The sequence below is a fragment of the Emys orbicularis genome, chromosome 1, assembly GCF_028017835.1.
Source record: "Emys orbicularis isolate rEmyOrb1 chromosome 1, rEmyOrb1.hap1, whole genome shotgun sequence".
In the NCBI taxonomy this organism is placed as follows: Eukaryota; Metazoa; Chordata; order Testudines; family Emydidae; genus Emys; species Emys orbicularis.
The window spans coordinates 70,037,539-70,061,121 of record NC_088683.1 but is presented as its reverse complement, the minus strand read 5'-3'; the positions used below and the strand labels follow the sequence as shown (position 1 = coordinate 70,061,121).

Here is a 23,583-nt window from a genome sequence, read left to right as displayed (position 1 = left end):
TGCCCCAAGGGTCGGTCCTGGGGCCGGTTTTGTTCAATATCTTCGTTAATGATCTGGAGGACAGCGTGGATTGCACCCTCAGCAAGTTTGCAGATGACACTAAACTGGGAGGAGTGGTAGATATGTTGGAGGGTAGGGATAGGATCCAGAGGGACCTAGACAAATTAGAGGACTGGGCCAAAAGAAATCTGACAAAGTTCAACAAGGACAAGTGCAGAGTCCTGCACTAAGGATGGAAGAATTCCCATGCACTGCTACAGACTAGGGACCGAGTGGCTAGGCAGCAGTTCTGCAGAAAAGGACCTAGTGGTTACAGTGGATGAGAAGCTGGATATGAGTCAACAGTGTGCCCTTGTTGCCAAGAAGGCTAGTGGCATTTTGGGCTGTATAAGTAGGAACATTGCCAGCAGATCGAGGGATGTGATAATTCCCCTCTGTTCAGCATTGGTGAGGCCTCATTTGGAGTACTGTGTCCAGTTTTGGGCCCCACACTACAAGAAGGATGTGGAAAAATTGGAAAGAGCCCAGTGAAGGGCAACAAAAATTATTAGGGGGCTGGAGCACATGATTTATGAGGAGAGACTGAGGGAACTGGGATTATTTAGTCTGCAGAAGAGAAGAACGAGGGGGGATTTGATAGCTGCTTTCAACTACCTGAAAGGGGGTTCCAAAGAGGATGGATCTAGTGGTACCAGATGACAGAACAAGGAGTAATGGTCTCAAGTTGCAGTGGGGGAGGTTTAGGTTGGATATTAGGAAAAACTTTTTCACTAAGACGGTGGTGAAGCACTGGAATGGGTTACCTAGGAAGTGGTGGAATCTCCTTCCTTAGAGGTTTTTAAGGTCAGGCTTGACAAAGCCCTGGCTGGGATGATTTATTTGGGGATTGGTCCTGCTTTGAGCAAGGGGTTGGACTAGATGACCTCCTGAGGTCCCTTCCAACCCTGATATTCTATGATTCAGGAATAGGCCCACAATTTCATTGTCTTTTTTGTCTAAATCCTGTATGTATTTCTCCCACAGGAATAAATAAAACTTCAGCTATAGACCCAATTATAAAGACTTGGTTATAATTCCATGCTATAGTAATAGGAACCCAAGGATAAATGTGATATTTCAGTTTTGCAAAAAGAAATGGTAACATCTTCACTGAAGTTTAGGCCCTTTATTTTGATGTGTTTTTCTAACTCGCAACAAGCTACAATCCATTGAAACACAGAAAAAGAGGCGACTGAGCACAAAACTGTGCTTGCTCACAAGGGGAAAATTTTGCAAGGTCTGAGCAGCCAAAAAAGCATAGAGAAGATACAGAGATGAATGCGACAGCGGTGCTGCACATGTTGAAAATTAGTCATTGTTTTTAAGGTTCATAGACATGGACAAGAGAGACTGTCCTAACAAATTTTCAATCTTTAAATCTAATCTAACAAACTCATCGTACTTGAATCTCATCTAACAACTGCATTGTACTTGAGCATATACTGACAAACTAGTGTCTGAGTCCATATTGCCAAACAGAAGCGCATCTGTTATTTCATGGGGGAGACCTTTAAAGGCATAGTTAGGTCTCCAATTCCCATTGACTTTCAGTGGGAGCTGGGCTTAGATATCTCTTTGTGTCTTTGAAATATCTCCCTATTAATGTCTTTCAATTCTACATTACATACAAGTTCTAATTAGAAAATCTATAAACACACTGTCTCTCCTGATCAAATGCAGTTACCTGTGGAACCAACAGTAGATATCCAAACTAAGTCCATTCTAATAGTTTAGACACTGTCTAAATGTTAACTTAGAGCTAATAGATAGCAGAATAGAAGCAAAGGATATTACTTTGGATTCTATTTTCCTGTACACCGTGTTCATGGAATGAAAAGATACCACAGGAGGATTTCATAAAATGCCTCTTCTTCCAGAAAAGTTGGCAGAATGAGGATTCTGACTGATAAGTCACAGAAACAGGATTGAACTAAATACTCAGATTGAAAAGATAAGTAAAAGTGACCTGAACAGGGTGATTACCCAGGAACTGGGTGCACTCATTTAATGCAATCACCTTTGGTCTCAGAACCGGTTTTCAAACTAATAATGAGCAAACAGCAGAAGGCACTGAAATTGGAAAGTTTTGGAAAAACCTCCCTCCCAGGCTTGGGCTGCTCTCCAGACTTTTTGATTTGTGCCCTTCTCTGTATGGAAGTACTTTCCATAGACACATATGGAACCCTCCTCAACCAAGTTCCTCCTCATTCCCACCCGTTCAACAGCCAGGCTTTTACCCTCAATCACTTTCACCCAAGTCAAGGCCTACTGGCTTGTCTCTCTTCTAATTATTGTTGTCTTCTTCTTTTTCTCACAGTTTCCCTTTTTATTCCTTTTTTCCTTTCTCCCAAACCATTCTCCCCTCATTTACACCAAAATAGTTTTTCTGGAAAAAAATCAATAGATATTCCATAATCAAGTTGTGTTTTTCTAGTTCAATTCAATAAATTTAATGCTACTGCCATAACCAAAGCCTTGTAAAGTGAAATCACCTCTTAACCCATAGAACAGGCAGTGAGCATGCAAGTTGCCCTCCTCAAAGTATCTGGCCAATATGTCAGAACCATGTCTCTTAGAACTAAGATTTAGTTAGTTTGTTAGTTGATCTCCCTGCTGAGACTGCAAACAAAGGTGCCAATTGCTGACAAATATACTAGTAATTTTTGTGATGTGGATATTTGCCCAGTAGGAACTGAAGTGAGACCACCAATTCATTTCACATAAGCCTCTGTGTGGTACTGCCTTTTTGTTACTACTGACTGGTCTAATTGTAATGAATCTCTTAGAAGTGAAAAACTCACACAGCCTACTCCCATCCCATCCTAGAAGGTTTAATTTCTAATAAATGATGAGTTAAAATGTAAATTCTCAATTGTAAATCTAGCAATAAACAATATCTACTATATTGGTTGGCCTAGTAATCTAGCACTGACATGGCTCTTGAGTGCAACTGGAACTTTATCCTTCTCTGCACAGCTGTTAAATGGTGGGAGCACCATGGAGGCTGCACTATCAGCCCTAGCAGAAAGGATCAGTTTGTGATGTTCCACTAAAAACCCTCTGACCTATTCGCAGAGCAAAGGGGAGATTAATGCCCAAATTCATCACTGCACTAGAGTTGAGCCCATCTCAGGGAGGCAAGAGAGACAAAGTGCCTCCCCTACCCTGGTGCTGATATCTGTGACTGTCAGGGAATAATAATGGAAAGTCCTTGACACATTAGTTGAGAGACCAGGGACATAAACACATCCAACACCATCCAAAGGAAAGAGCCCAGTGAGGTTCAGGAATAGGAAAGAGAGGACTGCAGGGACACTTAGGGCAGGTCTTCACTACGGGGGGGGGGTCGATTTAAGATACGCAAATTCAGCTATGCGAATAGCGTAGCTGAATTCGACGTATCGGAGCCGACTTACCCCGCTGTGAGGACGGCGGCAAAATCGACCTCCGCGGCTCCCAGTCGACGGCGCTTACTCCCACCTCCGCTGGTGGAGTAAGAGCGTCGATTCGGGGATCGATTGTCGCGTCCCGACGAGACGCGATAATTCGATCCCCGAGAGATCGATTGCTACCCGCCGATTCAGGCGGGTAGTGTAGACCTAGCCTTAGAGCCTGAAGAACTTCCTGGTGGAATAACGATATAGAGAAATTTCTTAAAGATTTTAACAGGGTCGCCAGAGCAGCAGCCGGTGCGACAGGCCCCGGGCCACTCCAGCAGCGCCTGGTGCGGCTGGCTGCGGAGCCGCCCGAGCGGCTGGCTGTGGAGCCACTCCAGCAGTGGCCAGTGTGGCTGTCCCCAGCACCACCTGAGCAGCTGGCCCCGGGGTCAGCTGCTCGGGCAGCGCTGGGGTCAGCCACATTGACTACTGCAGAAGTCACAGAGGTCGCAGGAAGTCACAGAATCCGGAAAAAGGGGTAAACAGTGAGGTGGCAAAATTTGCAAATGATACAAAACTGTTCAAGTAGTTAAGTCCCAGGCAAACTGTGAAGAGCTACAAAGGGTGCTCTCAAAACTGGGTGACTGGGCAACAAAATGGCAGATGAAATTCAATGTTGATAAATGCAAAGTAATGCACATTGGAAAACATAATCCCAACTATACATCTAAAATGATGGGGTCTAAATTAGCTGTTACCACTCAAGAAAGAGACCTTGGAGTCATTGTGGATAGTTCTCTGAAAACACCCACTCAATGTGCAACGGCAGTCAAAAAAGCGAACAGAAAGTTGGGAATCATTAAGAAAGGGATAGATAATACAGAAAATATCATATTGACTCTATATAAGTCCATGATACGCCCACATATTGAACACTGGGTGCAGATGTGGTTGCCCCATCTCAAAAAAGATATATTGGAATTGGAAAAGGTTCAGAAAAGGGCAACAAAAATGATTAGAGGTATGGAACAGCTTCCGTATGAGGAGAGATTAATAAGATTGGGACTTTTCAGTTTGGAAAAGAGACAACTGAGGGGGGATATAATAGAGGCCTATAAAATCATGACTGGTGTGGAGAAAGTAAATAAGGAAGTGTTATTTACTCCTTCTCATAGCAAAAGAATTAGGGGTCACCCAATGAAATTAATGGGCAGCAGGTTTAAAACAAACAAAACAAAGTATTTCTTCACACAATGCACAGTCAACCCGTGGAACTCTTTGCCAGAGGATGTTGTAAAGGCCAAGACTATAACAGGGCTAAAAAAGAACTAGATAAATTCATGGAGGATAGGTACATCAATGACTATTTGCCAGAATGGGCAAGGATGGTGTCCTTAGCCTCTGTTTGCCAGAAGCTAGGAATGTGTGACAGGGGATGGATCACTTGATGATTACTTGTTCTTTTCATTCCCTCTGGGGCACCTGGCATTGGCCACTGTTGGAAGACAGGATACTGGGCTAGTTGGACTTTTGATCTGACCCAGTATGGCCGTTCTTATGTTCTTAATTTCTTGGGTCTGTGGAAATAGGCTGGAAGCAGGTGTCACATTAGATATCTGGAATATCCTGCTTCCATTGGCATTGGAACCACCACAAGAACTGGCTCTCTTGCGGCTACTACAGAATTTCCAAAACTAGTAAGTGTAAGGAAACGTGTGGGTTTAGGGTGAAGTTTGGGGGCATTCTTGTTTTTATCTGAACCAGATCAAGGATAAACCCTGTAATGCAAAGTCTCAGATGAGGAAGACATTTTTCTAAGGTAAAATACATTTTTTTAACTTTTAAGGAACTACACAGAGAAACCTTTAAAAACATACCATTTGTCAGTTTCTGCTACTCTTCTATATTCTTACCTACAACAAAAGACGGAGCCTGATTTTTAAAAACAGCATCTATTTTTGCAGGCTACCTACAATTCAAGTAGTTAGATATCTAAATCCAACATTCATTTTTCCTGAAAAACACACAGACCCTTTTAAAACATTGCCCTTCTATTTTAAATAATCGCTTAGGACCGATTTTATATAATAGCTTCCCTTAAATTCCATAACAGGTGTCTGATTCATGCACATTTCAGTTATAATTCAACATCAGTTATTTTAAACTGTTTCCACTTACCCCTGGTAGCCAATGTTACAAGAACTGAGAAGTTCCAAAAAGCTGTGCCAGACCAGCTTGTCTGGGTATTTAGGAGTCATGATAGGATACTAGTACTTGGCAACTAAATCAGCAATATATTTTTGCATTGCACACTACCATCATATTCCCAAAACTGATGGATTTCACGTTCTTGTAAATGGCCATATTTTGCTTAGGTGGCAAAAGAGGAATGTGTATATGCAGTTTGCAAGATAGATGTAATGTGTGCCTTTTCATAACGTTCTCTCATGCTTTGTTAACTGATGGTTGTAGTATGTTTACATGCAGTATGTCATTCAGCCACTAGAGGTCACCTTTAAAAAATTACTCCCTGTTGGCCTAATTGTTCCCACTGAAGTCAGTGGGAGTTTTTCCATTGATTTCAATGGGAGCAATTAGAACAATGCTGAACACTTTTGAAAAGCCTACCCTAGAGCTCTCTGTGTGTTGTATAGATTTCTAAGCAGGTGGGTGCACCCTGGTCAAAAAGAGATACAATGGGGAGGGATAGCTAAGTGGTTTGAGCATTGGCCTGCTTAAACCCAGGGTTGTGAGCTCAATCCTTGAGGGGGGCCACCTAGGGATCTGGGGCAAAATCAGTACTTGGTCCTGCTAGTGAAGGCAGGGGGCTGGACTCAATGATCTTTCAGGGTCCCTTCCAGTTCTATGAGATAGGTATAGCTCCATATATTAATGCTGGAACTCAAGCTCTGTAGACATCTGTTTGTGTCTATGATGGGTAGTTTTCTTTAATAAATACCTTCTGTTTAAGATGGACCAGGAATCCTTCTATTAAGACAGTGGTGCTGCTCCCTTGGAAAAATAATATTAGGTCTGATTCTGCTTTTATTGAAGTCAATGCAAAGCTACCATCAATTTCAATGTGAGGCGGAGCAGGTCTATATTGAGCAGCACTCCTGAAAATAGAAGAAGACACTGATTTATATAGTGAAAGGTAACTGACTGGCTCAATCTTATGTTGACTAGAAGGATCCTTTGGCTAGAAACCCACAGTAGTACTGACCTTGACCTCCACATGTACAGGATGACTATCATATGTGTGATTCTGTGTTCAATTTAACTTCTCGCTGAGGTGAGGGAGTGTTTCTGTGAAACACCTGCTCTACAGACTGTTCTGACAGACTGTCTATCAAGTTATGTCTCCTCTGCACGGTAGCAGCTACTAGCCCCCTAACTGCTGAATGTATGTGTGGCTCTAGTGTCAGGACCTGCCCTTTTATGGAGTTGAAGCTTCCCTAAAACCCAGCTGGCAATGCAATGCAAACCATTTCCTGCTGCAATCACTGCTATCTAGCTGTACGTAACTTGGCTGAGGCCAAGATTTTCAAAAAGGGGTGCTTAAAGTTCGGCTTCTAAATCCATATTTAGGCACCAAATCAAGTGGCCTGATTTTTAAAAGTGCTGCTGAGCACGTGGTAGCTCCCATTGTCTTTAAGCAACCTTTTTGCCAGCTAGTCTAGTCTTTGGTGTAACTCAGGCCTGGTCTACACTTACCCCCCAAGTCGAAGTAAGGTACGCAAATTCAGCTACGTGAATAACGTAGCTGAATTCGACATACCTTACTTCGAATTTACCGCGGTCCACACGCGGCAGGCAGGCTCCCCCGTCGACTTCGCGGTACTCCTCTCGCCGAGCTGGAGTACCGCAGTCGACGGGGATCACTTCCTGGTTCGATTTATCGCGTCCACACCAGACGCGATAAATCGAACTCGGAACTTCGATCCGCAGCCGTCGAACTACCGCGTAAGTGTAGACTAGCCCTCAGAGACGTTTCAGAGACATGCTACATTTCTATGGCCCCAAGGGGCCCTCCTTGCAATTGAGGACAGCGGGAGCACAGTGATGCTCTAGCCACACCCTCTCTCTCCCCTCTGGTTAAAGCTGTGTAGTGTAGAGCAACTACATGTGCTCCACACACACACCAGGGGATTCTCCAGATACCCTATTAAAACAGCATCCTGGCTGTTTTGCACCACTGGAGCAGACTTTAGGTTAAATGCTGCTCTCCCAGTTACATCAGCAATTTCAGTGGAGTTAATCCAGCCATATACCAGTGTAAGAGAGAGCAGAATTAGACCTGCAGTATTGGCCTTAGCACCTAGATTTTGTAAAATATTTGATCAACATTTTTGTGATTTAATAGAGACCTAGACATTTTTGTTCATAGAAGAGCAAAATTAGATAAAAAAGGGGAAATGCATAGTATGGTTATATATTCATCTGAAAAATACCTCTGAAAGGGCTCAGAAGATACATGCTGGGCTAACATACTGTGTTGTTCGGACAAGGAAACACATTCATTAAAGTGTAACTTGCAAAAACATATGTCTTGTATATTTTGATTATATTCCTGGATGTAAATAAGAGAATGCAAAGTTTCAGTTTATCAGTAGCATTAAATAGGCAAGTTAACATATGAGAAAAGTTATATTCATTTTAGGATGAAAGTTCACCAACTGATCCTTTTGGTAGAGGAGTAATCATAGGTTGGCATGCTAAGACATCATAATTACATGCTAAGTAATCATACTGGAAGTTTTCTGCTACATCTAACCCAGTCATTAAATCTTTTTAGAAGGCCTGTGAGCTAAAATTGTTCTAAGTGGCAACCAACGCAGTGGTGCAGCACCAAAACAAAGTTCTGTCACGTGCAAGACCCTGCTTCAAAGACAGGCAAAGTATCATAGGCTTTAGGCTAGTAAAGGCTAGACATGGTGGTTCAGTTCTCTGGGAGAAGACAGTGAGCAGTTCCAAGTGCCCAGCCTAAATGTGGTGCTCCCAGATGAAGTCCACCACAGATTGAACCCTGCCCTACTGGCCACAGAGAAAGGATATTAAATACATATCAGTGGGGAGGAAGAGACATGAAAATGTGGAGGAAAAATGTGCAGGAAAATCTTTCCTGCACTCTAATTGCAACTTTGGCATTCTCTTAAAGGATACGTGACTAAAAACACAAACCAGTGGTACAAATTTGCAAATGATTCAGCTAACTCATATAATTGTTATCAGAACCTTGAAAAGACAGCAACCAGGGGTAGTTTGCTCTCTGGACAGAACTGGTTTAATAGTACACATGGAAATGTTTTAAATGATCATCGAATCTTTGAAATGTGGAGCTGGAAAGGACCTTGAGAGGTCACCAAGTCCAGCCCTCTGCACTGAAGCAGAATCAAGAAAACCTAGACCAGGGGTTGGCAACCTTTCAGAAGTGGTGTGCCGAGTCTTCATTTATTCACTCTAATTTAAGGTTTCGCGTGCCGGTAATACGTTTTAATGTTTTTAGACAGTCTCTTTCTCTAAGTCTATAATATGTAACTAAACTATTGTTGTATGTAAAGTAAATAAGGTTTTTAAAATGTTTAAGAAGCTTCATTTAAAATTAAATTAAAATGCAGAGCCCCCCGGACCAGTGGCCAGGACCCGGGCAGTGTGAGTGCCACTGAAAATCAGCTCGCGTGCCGCCTTCGGCACACATGCCATAGGTTGCCTACCCCTGATCTAGACCATCCCTGACAGGTGTTTGTCCAACCTGTTCTTAAAAACCTCCAGTGATGGGAAGTCCACGACATCCCTTTGAAGCCTATTCCAGATCTTAACTAACCTTAGAGTTAGAAATTTTTTCCTAATATCAGACCTAAATCTCCCTTGATACAGAACAATTGATCACCATCCTCTTTGTAACAGCCCTTAACATATTTGAAGACTGTTCTCAGGTCCCCCCTCAGTCTTCTTTTCTGAAAACTAAAAGTGCCCAGTTTAGAAAACCTGACCTCTGAGGAAAGGTTAAAAAAACTTTTTGTAATTTTTGTTGCTCTGCTCTGGCATGTCTCCAATTTGTCCACATCTTTCCTAAAGTGTGCTGCCCAGAACTGGACACAGTACTCCAGCCAGATCCGTCCCATCCATAGGATGGACCAGGGCAACTGCCCCGAGCCCAGTGCTTTGGGGGGTGGAGGGGGCCGGGCTTCAGGGGGACATGGAGTCCAGGGCAGCCTGGGTGGATAGCAGGGAGCCTGTTGCCAGCAGCAACAAGTGACCTGGCCCAAGCCCGCCCTGCCCTGCCAGCTCCCAACGTCGCGCGGGGGCAGAAGCCAAAAATAGGCGGGGTGGGAGCTTGGGTGGAGTGGGGGCAGGGCCTGAGGCGAACGGGGGGGGGGGAGTTGTCCCAGGCCCCGCACCCCCCTATGGATGGCCCTGACTCCAGCTGAAGTAGAGCGGGACAATTACTTCCCATGTCTTACAAATAACACTCCTGTTAATACACCTCACAATGATCTCAGTCTTTTTTACAACTGCATCACATTGTTGGCTCATGCTCAATTTTTGATCCACCATCACCCCCAGATCCTTTTCAATAGTACTACCACCTAGTCAGTTATTCCCCGTTTTGTAGTGGTGCATTTGATTTTTCCTTAGTAAGGGAAGTATTTTGCACTTATCTTTATTTAATTTCAACTTGTCTAAATCAGAACAGTTCTCCAATTTGTCAAGATTGTTTTGAATGCTTTGATCTACTATTTTCAAGCAAGAATTAAAAGTTAAATGCAAGCATCACACTTGTGACAAAGAGGGCCAGATTTAGACAGCATTTACACTAAAGTAACTCCATTAGCATGCATCCGACGAAGTGGGTATTGACCCATGAAAGCTCATGCTCCAATACGTCTGTTAGTCTATAAGGTGCCACAGGACTCTTTGCTGCTTTTACAGATCCAGACTAACATGGCTACCCCTCTGATACTTGACTCCATTAGCTTGAATGATGTCCCGCTGCATTTACACCCTGTAAATGAGATTGGACTCTAGCCTGGAATGTTATGCAAATCATTATTTTCCCCTAGGAAACTGGAATCTTTTCATGTCCAATAGGTTCAAATAAATGCAAAATTCTGTGAGCCATATCATGCCATCAATATTAAAGCACTATCCCACTCTTCAAAGTCAATGGGGAATTCTGCTTAAAATTGATGGTTTAAATGATCCAGTAATTTTATTTTACTATGGTTTTCACAAATATTCTGATCATTTAAGTGAAAGGTCTATAAAACATCTGTTTCCACTGAAAATAAAAGTCTATAGAACTGACAGGTACACTTAACCTAAACTATTTACAGTATAACACGTTCCAGGGTCTTTATCATTGAAAGAATGGATGATGAGCAAATATGAAGCTAATTTTAGTTATTGTCCTTTATTCATCTTAGATCCGCACTGGATTTTCTGCATCTTGGAGAACAGTAGAAGTACCTCCTCACCCTTTAATGCTATTACATCTACTCCTGGGAATTTCCTTAGGAGTAGCACAGAGATCTTCATCAGAAATATTACAGAAAACTACAGTAAAAACACTAATGAAAAACTCCATCTGAACCTGAAGTTGTCTGCAGTAAAAGAGAAATCCTGGATTCCAACAACTACCCATCATTACTTCAGTACCACAGAAGAGGTAAGGCAGACAAGTTAATTGGAATATATTGGACCTGGTTTTCAGTCATTCTGTATCTGTGTCAAATGCATTGAGAAGAACCTTGAAAATGCCAGGGGACATATTGAGAGTAAGTGCAGCCCAACTGAGCGGGCAAAGGACAGGGTGCTATTTCTGATTCTCCAACCGGCATGCTGTGTGAACTGTGGTTCCATCTCTATTGAAAAGAGAAGTGCTATTCCAACCTTATGAGCCTGATTTTCAGCTGTTTTGCTGGTGTGAGTAATTCCTATGTGCAATTTAGGTAGTTTGGTTAAATACATGGTTTGCAGGTATAAGCGGGTGATGTCTGAATGACTTAAATAATTGTGAGCTGGATTCAGCCTGGCTCTTATATCGGGGATATGCAGTGTGGAGACTGTGTAAAGAGCTTTTTCACTGCCATCTTGCATAAGGGTCAGGCAAAACTACAAGCCCTGCACTCAGGGAACCACAGAGGTTGCTCTCTCCTTGTTTCACTTAGGGTGCACTCACCCACAGAGGGAGGGCAGAGATGGGAAGGAGGAAGACTTTGCCCACTATTATGCGTAGGCCAGAAAAAACAGCAAAGAGTACTGTTGCACCCTGGAAAATGATGTAGCAGTGCACATGCAGACTCTATAGGATGCCTTCCAGCATTCCCTCTGTCAAGCACGGTGGGAGAAAAACTGCACCCTCAGTTTTTTGCACGTGCCATGTGTGGATGTAAAAACACCAATCATCTGTAAAAATCTGGCTATGTGCAGGCAGTAAGGTTTAAAGAATGTGATATGTAATTTGTTATATCACTGCTACAGATATACTGATCTTTCAAATCCCCTCAATTCCATGTTGCTTCTATTGCCATGGGGTATTTTCTGTGCTAAAAAGTTGGAATAGGCAAATAAAAGTGTTTAGTTGTTACTTTAGGTGACAGCATTACTTTGGATGAGACTGGGAAATGTGCTTTGTATCTGCCCAGTTTTGTGTGTATTCCAGGAAAACTAACTAGCATGCAGCTGTTTGGAGTGCTCTATAACAGTTTTCTGTTTATTCAATGGTCTTCACTGTAACGGTGAAATTCACCCTGATTCAGTGGGCCTGCCCAAGGACGTCAGCACCACCTAGGCTTTGCTCGGGGGAGGGCCGAATGGATGGACTGTGGACGGAGAGGCCTCTAAGCGAGGCCTCCACATCCCTGGTTTGCACCCATTCTGCATAAGCTAGTGTGGAGGGCAGCGCTGGAGGTAGACGGGGGAGCAATGTGACCCAGGACTATGCAGATCCAGAATCTGAACACCCTGCACAAAAGGTACAGAGAGGCTGTAGCTGCTATCCCAGTACATAGGCTGGAGCAACTGGAGCAAGAGGTAAAGTTCCTGCACTGCAACCCCGCACTCTGGTGCTGAGCTGAGGGTGGATTTTGCATTGCACCCAGGTATGATTTGATTTTTCAGGCTTCATGCAAGTGAATTAGATGTTACCCTATATGATTTGCATTCAAAGTACATCAAGCTAGCTGTCTCACACACACCATTAAGGTACGTGCACCCCAACTAGAATGCTAAGGGCCTACTGGTAACTTCACTCTGAATGTAAATGTTACACAATATCTTCTGTTCTTAATAGCAAACTTACACTCTGCCTCCCCACACTGCCACAAAGTACCCCCGTCAAAGTTTTGGAAAAATCAGGCTACATCATGATCTAGTGAACTAGGAATTCCTAAATTCTAGTCCTGGTTTTGCCACTGATTCACATCAGTGGACTTCAGCAAATCACATAGGTCAAATTTTTCAAGCCTAGATGCCTAAAGTGAAGCACTTAAATCCATATTAAGCATTTACATAAAGTGATCTAATTTTCGGAGGTATTGAGCACCTGCAGCTCCCAGCAACATCAAGCCACTTTAATGTAGGTGCTTCAGTTGAGACATACAAGTTTAACATTTTTGGCCTTAAACTACTGGTCTTTCAGTTTCCCTGTCTGTAAAATGGGGTTAAAACATTTATTTGTCCACTTGCCATGGGTGTTTAAAGGATTGTATGTTTGTACAATGCTTTGAAAATAGAAAGAGCTATGTAAATACGTAGTATCATTGTTAGGAACACAATGCTGTCTGTGAAAGTACCAACACAGGCCAGTCTCCATGGCTTACAGAATAAAAGCCTTGACGTTGTTTGACTGTGAACAAACCCATTTTGGGGGGACAATGGTGGCACTTAAATCAAACAAAATGTTTAGTTTAGAACAGCTTTGGGTTGCAAGTAAATCTGCAGCTTGCACTTTCAAAGCTGCGACAAAAGCTATGCAAAGCCCATTTCCTTCTGATTAAAAAAAGAGAGAGAGCACAGTTGGTGTTTAAAAAAAAAAAAAAAAAGCCAGGAAACCTTGGGAAAGTGTCTGAAAAAGACTGGAGCCTGCTATTAGACACGCATCCGGGCACTCCCAAAACTCACTTCCAGCTTAAAAAAAAAAAAAAAAAATTCTTGGCTGAGCAGACTGATTCAGTAACTGCTAAAGGCCATGCTTACTGATTTACTAAGAGTGTGTCTGTTGAGTACCAACTTAGAATTAATTATTTGGTATTATGCTGTTTATTCTATTAAAATATATTACCATCAGTGACCTATCTTATCCCTTATTCCAGTGTTGGGATAGACATGTCTGGCAATTCTTACCCTTGAGCATTACTGTCCTCTGCAATATACAGAAGGATTCCTGGAAGTCCACAAACCTATACTTATTTTCCAATGAAAACACAGAAAGGGTGAAGCTTTTAAAGCCTTTTCGATTGCAGGAGTAAAAATCAAGCAATCACTCAATCAATAAAAAAAGAACTGCTTCTCAGTTTAAGGACAACACAGAAAAAGCAGCAGCATCCTCTTACTTGTGAATCTCCCAGGATGAAATTTTGAAATTTGGCTCTCTTTTGCCATATAGCACAATACAATTGAATTATTCTGGTTGGAAACAATCTCTTCAGAAGAATTCAATCCTTTTAGGTAAAATTCAACATTTGGTTGAAGCTATGAAGCTTCCCCTGATTTCATTAAGGCCAAATGGTAAAGGAAAAGGCAATTGTCTAGAAACGTACCTGCAAATTTGAACAAAAAAAGTTTGCCATGTTCCTCAAACACAGATTTTTCTTCTTTCATGCCAAATGTATTTTTAGTTTATGTATTTTTAAAGTACATCTGTGCTATAATTTAAGATTCTGAACTTGTTGCATTTACAGGAGGACTTATGTATGATCTACACAAGTTCAAAAAAAGACAGGTGCTTTTAAACATGCACATGTTGAAATAGGGAGCTATAGTTTTTTTTCAGATATGCTATGCTTATAAGTCTCTGAAGATTGCTGTTCCCTGGTATGGTGACAATATTGATAATGTTTTCATTCTTGAAAGCACTATCTCCTCACTGTTTCTAAAAATGATCTTGTAATATCAGGAGTACTTGTGGCACCTTAGAGACTAACAAATTTATTTGAGCATAAGCTTTTGTGGGCTACAGCCCACTTCATCAGATGAAGCTTATGCTCAAATAAATTTGTTAGTCTCTAAGGTGCCACAAGTACTCCTGTTCTTTTTGCGGATACAGACTAGCACGGCTGCTACTCTGAAACTTGTAATATCAGAAAGTCTGAGTGGCTAGTGCAGCAACAGACATCACTCAACTTGAATTGATTTTAACAAGGTACCTCGATCATTTCAGATCTACATTTATTTTGTTCTAACACACATGCCGCGTGTTACCTATCACACTACTGTTTATCACTTTAGAATAGCTCTTTGGGGCAGAGACCATCATTTTGTACCGTGTTTGTTCAGTGCCTAGCACCATAGGGTCCTGGTCAGTGATTGAGGTTCCTAGCACTACCATAATACAAATAGTAAATAAAAATAATACTAATATTATCACTACAGCTTATGAATCACATAGTTGTGGTTACAGAAAAATTTTAGACATGTCACTGAAATTGATCCAGCATGATATCGTGTTTGGGTTGCTGCTCAATTTATTGTTTATGTCTCTCATTTTGAGCCAGATTCTGCCACATTTGTTGCAATGGGACTATATGCAGAATAACGCGTTGATCGAAATACTGAGTTTTGCATCAGTGGACCCCTGCACACAGTCTCACTGGAATCAATGGAGCTTTGTACAGGTGTGGGAATCCACACTCAGAAAGCTCAGTGTGGGCTCAGAGACCAAGATACTATTCAGCACGAGTAAAACTGTTAGAAGTTTGGCCTTTTCACACTGTTGGATCTTGCTTATCAGACCAATCACTTATTTCTAACAATAGACAGAAATATCCAGCAGCCCCTCCCCTTCCTCCAAGAGGGTTAACAAACATAGCCATTTTTAACTCAAGGCATTTTTTCATGTCAGTGCCCACAGAAGAAAATGTAACAGTGCTGCTGACAAACTTGCTTAATTGTTGATCATGAAAGTTAAAACCCTTGTACGTTATATAGTACTGAAAATGCAGAAATATAATATATCCTGTGTAAAGGGGGGGATCCTATCTTTCTTCTCTATTCAACTCCAAATTTACCCAATCTGGTTCTAGCTTGTTATCTATCCTAATACTGAAGATGTGAAACAATTCTAGGTATATTCCCCCACCCCCACCCCCACCCCCACCCCTTGTTTGCTATGGCTTGAAATGTAAATGTAAGGAAATGGGAATAAATAGGAGAAGTGGTGGGTTCTGCTGTTGCTTCTGCTTCTTTAGTGTATGAAATTCATTTTCTTTGTTCCCTGAGAATCTGGAGACTTTCTTGCTTTCTGTGGTGTGTATTTTTAGTTTCAGAGCTATTCGGGGACTGGGAAGGAGATTGTTTCAAGGACAAAAGTTGAAGGTGGGGAGAAGCGGAGATAACTTGGCCCTCTTTGATGTACTGGTTACTCCTCCATCCCTGGAGTTGTGGAGAAATTAAATACCTGGGCATACAAAGCCTGACATTATTTTTGGTGTTCTTACAGGTAGAGATTAGACTGGTGTGAATATGATAGAAAAATAACGAATGAATATGTTGACTGCTGGGTATTTAATCTTGGGCACTGCTGAAATGACACTGTGGGGCAGAGAGAGAATGAAGGAGGGGCTGAAAAACTTAGCCAGAAAATAGCACTATCCAGATGATGACTTTGCAGAGACACCACCAGTCGCTAGACAGATGGGAAAGGAGATTTGAAAACAATGTGTAAAGCCCAGGTTGGCTGCAGAGTAGGGGGGCTGGGAAAGTGAACTGGATGGGACCCGGGGTGAGGCAAGCGTGAAACGAGATGGTTTACATAAGAGATTCCGCTGGGTCTGGGGAGGGGGAGAGAAGCCCAGGGCAATCAGCAGCTGGGCGCTCCCGAGTCAGAAATAGCCCGGGGCTGGGAGAGGAGCCCCGGGAGAAAGCAGATGAGGGAGGAAGATAGGAAGGAAGAGGGCTGGGGGGAGGAGAGGAAAGTGAAGGGGGAGAAGCGAGAGGCGCTGAGCTTAGGACCAGGAGGAAGGAGCGGAGGAAAGTGAAAGTCTTGGAGCAGGCTGAGGGGGGCACAAGGGGCAGCCCGGCCTGGGCGCCCTGCCTGCCGCAGACATTGGCTCCTGCCCCCGCCCCATCCCATTGTGCCTCTGGAGAGGGACGCGAGGAAATTGCCTTTTGATTGCGGAAGTCGGCGGCCAGGGCTGAGGCAGAGTCAGCCGGGGTCAGCATGGCAGCGTGGGAAGTGCTGCGGCGAGCTGCCTCTTCCTCCTCCTCCTCCTCCTCCTCCTCTCGGAGCCTGCAGCCGGCCGCGGGCAGCCCCTGCGCACCCCCTGCCCGAAGGAAACCTCAGGGAGCCCGGGGCCCCCCCTGAGCGCATGCAACAAGTGCCCTGCCCCACAGAGGGCTGCCCCCGCTGCTCGCGCACCAGCCGGGGGGGGCTCGACCCAGGACCCATTTTTGGCAACTTCGCTTCTTTATCCTCCCCACCCCCCACTACGAGGATTATTGCAAATAAAACACTGATGGCAATGCTGCGCTCGGCAGCTGGGGTCTCCTTGTGGCTGGCGCTGGCCCTCATCAAGGTGAGCTGCCAGGAGGGGGAAGGGGCGCCAGGGGGAACCCACAGTCCCCCCGATCATTTCATCTTCATTGAATCCATCCCAGAGCAACTCACCTGCGCCCCCCCCTTTCCTGCTGCTCAGAGACTCCCCTCTGCCCCCTGCCACTCGCTCACCTCTCCCCCAGGTGAATTTCCATCGCCGCCTTCATCAGCAGCAACCCCCCCCCAAAAAAAAACAGGGGCGGGGGGGCAATGTCTCCTTTTCTTGACTCACTTTGCAAGTCTCCCCACCTGGTGAGCGACCCCAATGGCCCCAAGACCGACTCGGGGAATCAGGTGAGTGCTGCAGAAGGCAAGGCACGTTGTGGCTAATCAGCGGTCTGTGTTGTCCTCTCCAGAAGGGGCATGGGGAGCCTGTGAAATGTGCCATCAACCTGACGGAGTGGAGGGTTTCCAGCCAGTCTGTCTATCTCAAATGGAGCAGTTTGGGGAATCTCTGCAACTTCACCCTGACGTGCAGCTCTGACAACGCCTCGCACACAGAGTGTCATCCCGTCCAGAAAACTAACGAGTCCTACGAATGCAGCTACAATGGCTTAGAAGCAGGGACTTTGTATCATCTCAGGATTTTCTCTCTCTCTGACACAGAAACGAGCAACATCTCCTTGCAAACAGGTAAGGGCGACAGGTGCAGAAGTGCTGCAAACTTTTTTTTTTTTTTTTTGGCAGCCTAGGAAAGGGGATTTGGGGTGATTTGTTCCCCCCACCCCCTTATTTCGAAGCTGATTTTCCTGACCTTGCTTTGATGATGGAAAATAGAAGGCAGATGATGTCCCAGAGGATTATTGACACTATTTCCAAAGGCACTTTAAATCTATATCGTTTGCAGCAGGCTGGCTCTAGAATTCCCATGCTTTAACTCCTTCCCAGTTGCTGTCACTCTAGGCTTGAAGGGAGATTTTACTGTGAATAGTCTAGATTTGTTTAAAGGGTTTATTTTGTTAAAAAACAGATTTCAAACTATTATAATACAAAACAGATCTATTTTGAAATGGCAGCATAAAACATGCTTTGCACCCTTCAAAGGCGTTACAGATTCTCTGTTCATAGCATATTTGCTTGCATTTAAAACACAACTATTCCATTATAAACTAACTGAACCTATCAAGAGTGGATAACTGACTGTCTTACTCCGCATAACTTTATTGGAAATAAGTTTGACCAATTTCAGCCCATGAAAGCTGACAGGTAGCTGTTCAAAGCTAATACCTTTTCCTAAAATAAAACTGCTTGTGATTATAGTTAAAATAAAAATGTATGTACATTTCCTACAAATACATATCATGGGAATATATGTGGTATTACATAAGGACCAGTTGTTCTCAATAGGTTTATTGTATTGGAAACATAATTGGCTATAAATATACTCAAATATTTTCTATCCATATTCTGCAAATGCAATGTCATGGGTTTCTTAAGTACAAACAATTTATAGCTTTAAAACAAAGAACTGCACTATTGACTTCAGTGGGAGAAAGATTGGACCCTTTCTTACATATACTGGTGTTTTAATTTCATATTTTTTTTTTAAAGCTGCTGAAATATAATATTTGACAGCCTTCTGCTAGTTGCTAATACAGGACTCAAACCAGAGTTGTTAAAAAAATGTAAACGGGTCTATGATCTGATGCCTTCCTTTATCCTTTCCCGAAATTTTAGCTGTAGAGAGGCACTGCAATTTTTAAATGCAGTCTTTGTTTATGTTTGAAGGTGATAGTAGATGAATACTTAGAAGTGACCCTCTCTAATCCTCATTGTTTTATATCACAATTACTGTGCCTCTTCTCCAAATAATGTTAACTAACCTCAGTTAACTGGCAATCAATTAACTCAAGGTAAAACAATCTAGTGCAGTCAAATCTAGTGTGATAGGCATATATTCAACACAAGAAATATTTTTAGTATGGCTTGGTAGAACTAATAGTTTCCACAGTAACAGAAATTTAAATCTATATCATGCATTGCTCCAACTGTTTTTAATATTGCTGAGTCATACTTTAAAAGTAAAAATAACAAATTAACTTATCTAAGTAGCAGGTATCTATCACAATCTTTGGTGAATGGTAAAGGTTTTTTATATAGCCCTTGAAAAGAAGATGAGCAAAAGGTAGCAACATAGACAGCAGATTATATGTTATATAAGTGAAAAGTGTTTTGATTATGTAATAATATTTAATTTAGACAATGGTTTATATATATCATTTTTGACAGATTTCCATCTTGGTGAACAGCCTTTCACAGAATATAAGAAAATGACAGAATGATTAAAACAGATCTGTGTACAATATTTGTATTATCACATGTCTTTTGGATACAAAGTAATAAGGTTGACAAAAGTTTACAGCTGAAATCCTCCAAATTAGTTTACCTGGATCTAGGTGAGGGTTGGGTTTGGATAGCAGAGAAGTTAGCAAGAAGGAGAGAGGTGTTTTTTTATACATATCTCTCAAGGAGATTGTGAAAATTACCTATGGAAGCAGCTACTCAGGTTGCTTTATTTGCAATATTTACTTTGCAATATTACCCAGCACCTGAATGTAGTCAAGCCATTTACATAATTTGGATTATGTATAGAAATACACAATTATCTGCCAAATGTAACTATTTACAATGTTTTAATTAATGTCTTTGATTTGTTAAGGTTTAACGAGGCAAAACAATACATACAGTAAAATACAGTACATTTTAATATATAGTAATATACAGTTTTTAAAGAAGCTATTCCTTCATTTCCACTAGGGGCAACATTTTACTCTAGTTTTCTGGAAGACTTCCCCACTTTTTCTCACTCACTTCTAGTGTCAGTACTTTTGTGAACTAAGTTATGGAAACTGAATCTATAAAGGCATTCATTCTTGGAAACTAACCTATGAGTGTGTTTGTGTGAGGGGACCTTTTGGGGCAGATTATACTGAAAGGCAAAATTCCCATTGACTTTAATAGGAGCAGAATCAGGCCCATTGTGTATATAGATATGTATAAAATCATCTATGTTATATAGACCACATACATAACTTCTCGTGAACATTCAGTACTGCTTACGCTTTTATTGGCTGGTTCTCATGCCGAGTTTACGTTTTGCCCATGATGTTTTGCTTAATGCTGTACCTTAATGTCAAATGTTCACACTTACAATATGAAGTGGTAGGGTAGTTAAAATAATGTTGAAGTTTAACTTAAGCTCCTAAAATTTAAAAAAAAAAAAAAAAAAAGCTTTCTATCTTTATTTTGCTCCATTCTGCTTTGGTATTTAAAGTGAGATCAATGCATAGTAAATACCACACATGCTGCAATTCCTAAGCAAAAGGTTTAAATTGAGGAAAACCTTTAATTTGATTTGCTTTTGTGAGTATAATTCATATTCTTAAAGTAATTTAAGATAATGTAATTTAATATGTTAATGTATTAAAAGAAAAACTTTATATGTTAAAAGACAGGGCTTTTTCTAAACAAGAAAAAAGAGTTTACCTAAATTGCCATTTAATTTGACAACTGAAGACTATTAATTTGTAGAACATTGATCCAAAACACCACAAAGGTTCATTCAGGTGAAGTCTGTCATGGCGATGTTTACTGAAGAATCTTTAGTCTACAGATTATTAATTAGAAAAGACAATATCTGTACCTCTACAACTGGTCTTCACTCCCCAAAAATGCGGCATAAATATTATATATATTGCTGTTTCATTTTGATAGTAGTGCTATTTTTGGAGAGCAGAAAATGAGAGGGGAAATGCTGATAATTTATCAGAACTGAGCTCTACAGATAAATTCTGCACTGTAAACCTAAGATAACAGATGTGATTAGGCATCAAGTTTGTGCCTTTGGCATATTTTAGTATTGATATTGGCAGTTCTGTAGTATTTAAAATATATAAACTAGTGTACAAGATATACATTTACATATATATATTCTGGACAATATTATTGATATTTTAAAATCTGTGATGACAAAATATGTGTCTAGGGGGCTGTCTTGTAACCCTTATTCAAATGTGAATAAGGACCACTGTATGAATAAAGGTGGTAGGATTGGATTTTATATGTTTTCAGACAAAAACACTTGGGCCCTGATTCTGCTAACACTTATGCACATGTTTAACTTTTTACATCTGAGCAGTCCCTCTGAGTGACTTCAAGGCATTAATTAGAACATTAGGGCCAGATTCACAAGATAACTGCATTGGGCTCCATAGGCAAGTTAGATGGAGAAACAACCATCTTCCCTTGGTTTGTGCATCGCACTGGGGCTTAGGCATCTGAACACCTAAAGGGGAGCAGCAGAAACTTTTCTGCACACTGGCAGAAACATGGGCACCTATGGAACTTTTACTGCAAAAACTTAGGTGTTGAGTGAGTTTAGGCCTACACGGTTCAGCTGTAGCTGAGCAGGGGGCTTGTGAATCCCATTGGGGCCTGATTCTGGGATTTAGGCACCAAAAGTAGCAGTTAGGTGCCTAAGTCCTTTTTTGAATCCAGCCCTTATTTAAAAAACACTTTTACATTAGGAAGTTCTAAATTAAGTTTAAATTTGTGGGGAAATACATATTTTAAAATCCAGAAGTAATTAATTGGTCTTTAGAATCTTGAAGGTATCTTAATGAAGTTTTTATTTGGGTATTTCCTTAGTTTTTGAATAAATTATTTAAAACTTGCTATTGACTCTTATGTTTTCATTCATAGAGACACTAGGTTTAGCTATAATTAGATGGGGTTTTAATACATTGTACAACATGGTATTAGGCCTCAACTGGAGTATTATGTCCAGTTCTGGGCACCACATTTCAGGAAAGATGTGGACAAACTGGAGAAAGTCCAGAGAAGAGCAACACAAATGATTAAAGGTCTAGAAAACGTGACCTATGAGGGAAGATTGAAAAAATTGGGTTTGTTTAGTCTGGAAAAGAGAAGACTGAGAGGGGACATGATAACAGTTTTCAAGTACATAAAAGGTTGTTACAAGGAGGAGGGAGAAAAGTTGTTGTTATTCACCTCTGAGGGTAGGACAAGAAGCAATGGGCTTAAATTGCAGCAAGGGCGGTTTAGGTTGGGCATTAGGAAAAACTTCCTAACGGTCAGGGTGGTTAAGTGTAATGCCGACAGACCCCCGTCGTCAGCAGGCGGGATCGAACCAGGGACTTTTGGCGCTTAGTGCATGAGCCTCTACAGCATGAGCTAAAAGCCAACTCTCTGTTAGCTAAAGTTGTAGAGCAGACTCATTTTATCTCTCTCTTTAAGTGGTCTCGGTGCCACTAGATGGGACAGAACATAAGCACTGGAAGCATAAGGTTACATAAGCACTGGAATAAATTGCCTAGGGAGGTTGTGGAATCTCCATCATTGGGGATTTTTAAGAGCAGGTTGGACAAACACCTGTCAGGGAAGGTTTACATAATACTTAGTCCTGCCTTGAGTGCAGGGGACTGGACTAGATGGCCTCTCTAGGTCCCTTCCAGTTCTATGATTCTATGGTATTCTCCTAAAATACTACACTGGTAGATACTGTTACTGCCTTGTCTCAGACTGGTTCCACTGACAAATACAGGCACCTGTGCTAGCAACCACTTTAAAGTTAAGTATTTGAACTGAATAAAAATTCTATCACCCTAGTAATATACCAACAGAGTTCATAAACTCTGTCAGACTCCAAGCCAATTTAGAGATAAGACTAAACCCCCCTTATTTTTTTCTGTGGCTTTATAAACCCCACAGATGTTGGTGGACCGTCCTTGTAATCCTATAAATTGTATGATCTTTGGGACAAATGTCATTTGCTGTATCTTGGACAGCATTGAGCATAATGGGACCCTGACATAGTCAGCCTGTAAGCATTACAAATTTTAAATAATAATAATCCTCTGAAGAGATGTATTCTCTATTCATAATCTATAATAGTGTAGTGTGATATAAAGGTTTTATCATCATGAATTTGGGCTTCATTCCTCACAAGAAGCAAAACGTTATGCAGCTCATCCAAAAAGATATTGATCGTTTATGGACTGTAGGATCAGGCCCATTAACTAATCTTCACAAAATTCCTGTATGGTAGGTAAGTATTATCTCTGATATATAGACGCGGAAACAGAAAGAGAGAAAGAAAGAGAGGTTAAGTGGTTTGCTGAAGGCCATAAAGAGTTGAGATTGGAATTTGAGAGTTCCCAGCTCTCAGTCCTGTGCTCACATCCTAGATTATATCTTTCTCATAGATAATATATTATGTTTCCATAATTACAATCCATCATGTCTTTGGGACTCTGCAGCTGTAATCATAATTAGTCAGTTAATCAAATGTACATACAAGGTCTATGCATGTCCAGTAAGTACTCTTACTAAAAAAATTCACAACTAAGATATTAGTGCATTAGAATTTAAAAAAAAATTAAAACCCCAGAT

The 23,583-nt window shown here is 41.6% G+C and overlaps 1 protein-coding gene across 1 annotated transcript in view; it reads left to right on the top strand.

Moving 5' to 3' along the window:
* The window catches only part of PTPRB (protein tyrosine phosphatase receptor type B), an 87,141-nt gene that overhangs the window by 9,567 nt on the left and 53,991 nt on the right, over positions 1–23,583 (top strand). The window contains exons 3-4 of the mRNA XM_065413720.1: positions 10,844–11,085; positions 17,529–17,805. Of these exons, the coding sequence (XP_065269792.1) occupies positions 10,844–11,085; positions 17,529–17,805 (519 nt within the window). The remainder of the gene's footprint in view (positions 1–10,843; positions 11,086–17,528; positions 17,806–23,583) is intronic.